The sequence below is a fragment of the Melanotaenia boesemani genome, chromosome 8 (assembly GCF_017639745.1).
Source record: "Melanotaenia boesemani isolate fMelBoe1 chromosome 8, fMelBoe1.pri, whole genome shotgun sequence".
In the NCBI taxonomy this organism is placed as follows: domain Eukaryota; kingdom Metazoa; phylum Chordata; class Actinopteri; order Atheriniformes; family Melanotaeniidae; genus Melanotaenia; species Melanotaenia boesemani.
Genome location: NC_055689.1, coordinates 30,305,097 through 30,313,148, shown reverse-complemented (window position 1 = coordinate 30,313,148; position 8,052 = coordinate 30,305,097). Strand labels below are relative to the sequence as shown.

Sequence of the window (8,052 nt, the reverse complement as noted above, 5' to 3'; positions counted from 1 at the left end):
AGTCTTGTGCGTAATGCTCCGCCAACATCGGAGTTGCTCCAGTCCGCAAAATCCACCAGAGAATCCCAATGCCGCCGTACTAAGTCTTCTGCTCGGAGGAGGTTTCTCAAGGAGGCTGTTCTGAGGCGGTCCAGTGGCCTCCCCGCTCGGACACCTCCAGTGACCGAGCCGCCCGGTCCCGTGGCTGTTCTTGCTCCGTCAGATGATCTGCCTCAGCCTGACAACTGCCCGGGCCAACAACAACATGGCAGTCGATCCAGCACCGAGGTACCACCACACTCTCCCTCCCTGCCGCGTCCACTCTTTGTCCCGTCCACACTTATAGTTGGTGACTCCATCATTAGAAACATTCGCTTTTTTAATGCAGTCACTCACTGTGTTCCTTGAGCCACAGTACCAATATTACTGAAGCAACTCCCATCTCTCCTCAACTCTATCCCGGCCACAATCCATAGGGTAGTTGTCCATGTTGGTACGAATGACACCACACTCCAGCAATCCAAAATAACTAAGAAGGATTTCCGTGAACTTTTTTCCCTCCTTTGTTCCCACGGATTATCCGTGTTTGTCTCTGGCCCTATCCCAACTCTTCACCGGGGCAGTGGCAGGTTCAGCAGAATCTTGTCACTTAATACATGGCTCCAGTCCACGTGCAGATCTCTTAACATATGTTTTATTGATAGTTTTAATCTGTTCTGGGGGTGTTCGTCTTTATTTCGCTCAGACGGTCTGCATCCCAACAAGCTTGGTAGCCGTTTGTTAGCGGCTAATCTGCAACACGCCGTGCAGGTTTTCCCACGTGATTGACTATTTACACCACACACCCCCTCAGCACATGCTTCTTCATTGCCTGAAACCGTAACACTCAACCGCCCCTTTAGCGCCCCCTGTATGCCTGACACACCACAAACGCGTCCCATAATAATTACCAACCACAACACCCTACCTGCACCATTGAGCGCTGTATCCCCTGCCAGCGCCCCCTATCAGTACCACCTGGCATCACCACCCACACCTGTGTCTCTCCCCATACAGTCCATAATCACGAAAAGAACACAGATACTTAGTAAAAAGTCCCACAGAAACCCTGCTAACCTCACGTCAATACAGACACTTTACAGGCCACTCAACACACACCCAGTTTCTAAGGACACTCATCCTGGTCCCCTGAATATGGCCCTGCTGAACGTCAGATCACTTTTAAATAAGTCCTTTTTTTATAAATGACCTGATTTTAGACAACAACATTGACTGTATGTTTTTAACAGAGACATGGCTCAGCACAGATGCCCCCATCACCCTAATTGAAGCATCATCACATAACTACATGTTCTCACATACGGCCAGGAAAGGCAGAAAGGGTGGTGGGACAGCCTCTATCCTGTCATCTTCCATTGGTTTTAAAGACATTTCGTTTGAAGAATACTCTTCTTTTGAATATCACACCATTGTTTTTAGCAGCCCACTTGTCCTTGGAGTAACAGTATATAGACCTCCTGGAAGGTGCTCATCATTCATTACAGACTTTTCAGAGCTGCTTTCAATCATTCACAACCAGTATGAGAGGATTGTTATTTTAGGTGATTTTAATTTGCACATAGATAATCAGTCAGACTCTTTCCCCCAGGACTTTTTAAATCTTTTAGACTGTATGAATTTTACCCAGCATGTCAGAGTACCTACGCACAACAAGGGCCACACATTAGACCTTGTTATTACTTATGGACTATCTACCAACATAACATCAGTTGTTGATTTAGGTATTTCTGACCATTTCTGTGTCTTTCTTAAGGTTGAAGGTTTTATGAAACAAGCTATCCCTGAACAGACCATTAGGAAACGCTGTCTTAATGCTGAAGTGGCTGCAAACTTTACTGATCACCTTCACAGCGCTCCAGCTTTTATTTCACCCTCATCCTGTGATTTTATTGTTGACCATTTTAACAGTAAATTACGTGCTACCCTGGACAAAGTGGCCCCACTAAAACTGAAGAAAGTAACAACAAAACCAGCTCCTCCCTGGAAAACTGAAGATATCAAAAAGTTAAAAAGGAATTGCAGAATAGCAGAGCGGGGTGGCGAAAGAACAAACTAACAATAAATTATCAAATTCTACATGAACACTTATGTATTTACAACAAAGCTGTTAGAATATCAAGACAGGGCCACTTCTCCAAACTCATAACTGAAAATAAAAACAAACCACACGTCCTCTTCTCCACAATCAACCGCCCAATTAACCCTGTTTTTAACAATCCTGCTGATACACCCACTGATGCCAGGTGTGAGGAGTTTGCAGCCCACTTCACAGATAAAATAGAGAAAATCAGATCTGACCTGTGTCAACATCACATTGTAGATTTTAAACGGTCTGGAACTTTGTTTACTTGTGAGGAAACACTGGAGAGTTTTGCCCTGGTTGATGCTGCAATGCTTAGGGATGTTGTTTCACAGTTAAGATCTGCAACTTGTTTTTTAGATCCCATCCCTACTGCCTTTTTTAAAACTGTCTATGGCTCTTGTGAGGAGGATTTACTGAGCATTGTGAATTGCTCTCTCCAGACTGGCGTCTTCCCTTCCTCCCTAAAGACAGCCGTGGTGACCCCTGTTCTGAAGAAGAGCAATTTAGATGCCTCAGTCCTCAACAACTACAGACCAGTATCCAACCTGTCGTTTTTAAGCAAAATTTTTTAATCTCACACAATAAATTTGAGAAGTTTCAGTCAGGTTTTAGGACCAATCACAGCACTGAGACGGCACTGGTCAAGGTTGTGAGTGACCTTAGGCTCAATACTGACATGAAAAACCTCTCTGTCTTAGTGTTGCTTGACCTCAGCGCAGCCTTTGACACAGTTGACCACACTATTCTTTTAAACAGACTCCACGACATGGTTGGCCTCACTGGTACTGTTTTTAACTGGTTTAAATCCTGTCTAACAGATAGAGAGTTCTTTGTTAGCATGAAGGAATCCTCATCCAAGAGCTATAGACTAACCTGTGGTGTACCCCAAGGCTCAGTTTTAGTTTAATTTCCACAGTTATGCTGACGACACACAGTTATATGTTGCCATGACTCCTGATGAGCACGGGCCCATTGATGCCTTGTTAGATTGTATTTTAGATATCAGAGGGTGGATGGCAGAAAACTTCTTGCAGCTCAACCAGGACAAAACAGAAGTTTTAATGATTGGACCTGAAGCTGAGAGAGAGAAACTGGAGGCCAAACTGAAAACATTAGCACTCAATCATTTTAATCAAGTAAAAAAACCTGGGAGTGATTTTAGATGCAGATCTCAGTTTTGAGTTACTCAGTTCGGTCCTATGAGGGCTGCAGTCCTGCAGGTTTTCAATGTTTCCCTGCTCCAACACACCTGACTCGAATGAGTCTGTGTAGAATGTCATAAGCTGTTGGATTTATTTTATTTGAGTCAGGAATGTTGGAGCAGGGATACAGTGAAAACATGCAGGACAGCGGCCCTTGAAGACCATAGTTTGACACCCATGCTTTGGGTGATCAACTTAGAAAGGCAGAGGCAAGACCGCCCCTGAGTACAGGTACAAGGACAATCATGCCCAGCAAACCAGTGGCCCTGTCAATGCTGGAAACCCTGACAGTAAGCCAAAAGTGTGTCCAAATAAAAAATATATAATTGTGTGTCTATGTAGACATGTATGATTATCAACATACAGTGATATAGGAACTTATCAATATGTAAGCAAACTTTTTTCCCAGTGTCCAGAAAACAGAAACTGCTTGAGCCCTTTTGGACATGATTGTTAAAGATGGCCATCCTTTTTAGTTGAATATGGAGCCTTAAAACTTCCCGAACCATATTGAAACAGTGTTGGTGCTTCAGTTGTGCCCTTGAGAAGTTGCTATGTATTAATTTGCCAACTTGAGGTCACCATCACAGAAGCCTTGAAGCTTTGAACCGTTTTTGGTGCAAACGGAAGAAAAGCCTCAGTGCTTTGAGGCTTCGCCTGCCCATCACTGCTAAATTGCCTGAAGAAGAAAAAAACTACCTGCAAAGATCTAAAAAGGCAATGATAATAATAGTAAAGCACTTTTCTAGACTCTCAAAGCACTTTACATGGAATTCAATGTTTATTTGAACTCTGGAGGTGGCAGGCTACATATATGGCCACAGCTACACATGTAACAAACTATGGTTGCTAGTGTGAGTAATTCTATCTTTTGTGCAATTTTAAAAGCAACTTTGGATGATTTCTGCTGCTCTGTGAACAAAATACTATTCACTTCCTCAGACTCATTTTCACTCAGTCTTTCCATGATGTTGCACATTCACCAATGCCAACACAAAACAGGCATCTGAACCAGCTGGACTTAGGATTTGTGCCCTTTTGGGAGTTTACTTTTACCTTCAGTCTCCCGACGAATCCAGCATTATAATGTAATGTAAAGAGGGGCAAACAATCCAAATTCAAAGCCACATTGCATTCCCTGCTTTAAGACAAACCTGTTTTAACCTTGACCTGTTGACCTTATCACTTCTAATAAAAAACAGAAAAAAGTCAACAAACACCAACCAGCTGCTGTTGTGTTTTGCATCAGTATTTACTTTTATCTTCTTTGTACTGCTACTCAGACATTTTTCTTTCCCTGGCTTCTACAGCTGACAGAAACAATGTTCTCATTTGAAGTGTGCAGCCTCTGTGATGGGCCCACATCTCATGGCATCACATCTGGAGTGGCATTCTGTGTTACTTGAATCTTTCAGCAGCGTCATCGCTCATATGCCAAATGCTTCGGTTCATGTTGTGCTTTGCACACAGCGGCCATATTTCCGGTAGCATTTCGTTCCGCTAGCCCATCTGGCGTTGGCGCCTGCTCCTCTGTTCAGTTGCCAAAAAGCTGTGTTTGGATGCATGTTAAGCATAAGCAACAGACGTGAATGCCCAAGTAGCTCATCAAGCTTGTCCTTTTGTGTAGTTGCTGAAATTTAAGATTTTTTTTTTTTATTTCCCCCTCTTTGTACCCATATTTTTAACTTTCTGACTCTAATATGTTAACGGGAATGCTTGCTGACACTGATGCAGATGCAGTCTGACTCCCAGGTGATAGAGCTATTACCTAGGAAAAAAACAAAACAAAACAAATGTTTAATGGTTATTAATGGATATGTCATTAAGAGGAAAATGGAAACAAACACCAGTCCAAGCACAAATCTTTGTAGTACTGTATTTTCATTTAAATAATGAACTTAATTTTCCCAGTTTGGGTTGAATGAAGTAGTAATCAATCCTAGATCAAAATCTGTGAAGAGCTAAGAACATTAATGGCAACTATATTGGTCCCGGGTTTGGGACAATGTGATGTCACCAACTAACTCAAGCTGCAGTTTTGAGAAAATTCAGGTAGAATGTAGGTAGAATTTGCTTTTTAAAAAGGCTCTGTAATCATTTGCTAAAGCACAATTGGCTGTATGATTCCATCTTTAATACTAAGACCAGTTAACCCAGCAGGATAATCTTTTCCCTCACAAGGTGACTCTGATCTGTTATTTGTGCAGTTCTGTTTTTTGCAGTTAGTGAAAACTTATTCAAGAATATTTTAACGGCAGTTGTTCACTTTAATTTTATTTTTAAACTGATATTGATTGGTTTTTAACCCTTGATGTCTTCTATTACTGCAGGTCTACTCCTTTGTCTAAATGGTGTAAATTTCACTTACTACTTAATTATGGTAAAGTGAAGCATAACATTTTTTTGTAATCGGCACTGTGATAATTGAATTACTTTTCGTTTTAATTTTTGTTTTTAAGTTTTCTAATTCTATAATAGCCCTTGATGGTGGATACTGACTTATAAACACTAAGTTCAGTTCTTTTAAGCTAACCAACAGGTCTTTGTTTTGTTGTAACTGTTTGTTTATAATTACTTTTTATTGTGTTGTGGTTTTGTTTGGCAATATTTTTGTGTGCTGGATTTTATGTATATAAAAATGAGCATCTTGCTAAATCCGACATATTTACATTAATACATTGTATGCTCATGAAAATGCACTGTTCCATTCAAATAAAAGACAAAAAACGGTCAGCTTCTTGCAGCAAGATGTCACCTCATATCCTAAGACGAGTTCAGTATTGCGCTGCAGTTTAGTTAAAATGATTATCTTTCCATTAGGAAAACAGATGCAATAATACACCTGGGCTTTCTGACACTGTTTCTGTGTTTGTCTTTAGGTTTGACATGGGCCGATGAGACCACCCAGCAGGTTCTGTCAAAAGAGTTGTCCAAACTGAGGAGGATTCCCTACAGACCCTCACAGAGAGGAACTCTCTACAATGCCAACACCAGGTCGAACGTTTAAATGGTCCACCCACAGTTAACTCTGCTCAATGATAAAAATCATCAGCTAACTTTGTTACTACCAGGGCTGGTTGACAGCTGAGTGCCCTCTTGTTAAACTTTAAACTGATTAATCAGGAGCCGTTGTAAAGCAGCATCTCACTTCTGCTTCAGTCCTGCACCGTCAGGGATTTTATGTAGCATTGTGTTTTTTTCTTTTCTGTTTTTTTTTTTTTTGTTTTTGTATTATTGCATTATACCCGCTATTGTAGCTAGCTTTTCTGTTAAATAGAAATACGATATAGCTACTTTATTGTCTTCGTAGGGGAGATTTGACTTGGGCTTGATGTTACTCTTTAATGCCTTCATGATGAAGGAATTATCAGTACATGAGTCTATTTACAGTAAATGTCCTTCATAAATTCCACCTGGAAATTCAATATCCCTCACTTTTTCTGATAGTGAGCATCTTCCATTGAGGTTTTAAAGCAATCCATCTAAAATAACTCATATTCCATAGTGGTTGAAGTGAGAGCTGTTTTATGGATTTTCACCCTGCAGCACATCAGCATCTGACACTTGTTTACTTTTTCACTACAGTTTCAGCTGCCTGTATCACCATGGCTCCAGGTCCCTTTCAGGACCTCGTAGCAACACAGACAGTCTGATACAGAAGTGACTGAGTGTAAAATATGCTTAAAAAAACTTGCTATTAAACTTTAGAGATTTTAGCTGTTTCAGCTTGTCCTCTGATAGTTCCCCTTCAGCAGTTTTAGTGTCTTTGTTAATTAGCATTTTTTTTTTTTTTTCCATCAGATTTTTTTATTTTTATTCTATAATGTTGGTTTTAACCATTATAGATAAAACTAGTTTGTGTTTTTGTATTTGGTCACTTCTGATATCTAAATATGGAGTCGGGTCTTTAAAATCTTTTTTAGATCTCCTGTAGAAAAAGTGAAAGAGAACATGATTTGCACATTGTTACAAAAAGCATGTGTACATGGATTCGTAAAGATGTTTCATCTTCTTCTGCAGGCTGGTGGCTGAAGCGATGGACCCAGAAGACCAGAGGGTGAAGCCGGTGGAGGTGGAGCTGAGCAGAAATCTGCAGACATATCTCCAACGTCTGGGCCTCCTTCCTAAGACATCAGCAGCCTCCAGTGTGAGCATGCCTGGAAAGGTGAGGGATCCCTCCATTCGCTCTCCTGCCTGACAAAACCAGTTTAAGATTTTAATGTTGCTGCAGGTTTTTTCTTCAAATTCATATTTGAATTTTTTTTTAAGGTGCATTAAGCATAAATAGCATTAAATGCAATGTGGACAACAGTTCAAGACCAACATTTCCTACAACACACAGCAGCCCCCCTCTAACTTAGAAATGTGTCCATACACATGCGTTGTGTAATCACACAATGACAGAAATGCACACCCCATTATCAGGGAGTTTGCCTTCGTTTGTTGTCCCACCTTTCTCGCCTCTCTAATCTAACTGATCGCTTCTCCCAGCTTGAGCGTTTTGAGTAAAATAATACAAACGGTGAGTTCGAGTTCACTCCTCCAGTGAATAATAACTCAGGACGTGACCATGTCGCTCTGCCAGGACTGTCAAGGCTTCTCTCCAGCTGGGGGATTGTGCTTGGAAAGTACAACTTTCAGAAGCCTTCAGGCATTGCTCGGGGGGCTCGTGTCCCTTTTCCATCGAGGTTCACCAGTTTAGTGGGGGAGAAAAGAAGTGGCTGAGAT

General features: G+C 41.2%; 1 protein-coding gene across 2 annotated transcripts in view; it reads left to right on the top strand.

Moving 5' to 3' along the window:
• The window catches only part of LOC121643841 (receptor-type tyrosine-protein phosphatase N2-like), a 252,573-nt gene that overhangs the window by 40,974 nt on the left and 203,547 nt on the right, over window positions 1-8,052 (top strand). For both annotated transcript variants that reach the window (XM_041991400.1, XM_041991399.1), the window contains exons 4-5: window positions 6,204-6,318; window positions 7,345-7,489. In XM_041991400.1, coding sequence (XP_041847334.1) covers window positions 6,204-6,318; window positions 7,345-7,489 — 260 coding nt within the window. The remainder of the gene's footprint in view (window positions 1-6,203; window positions 6,319-7,344; window positions 7,490-8,052) is intronic.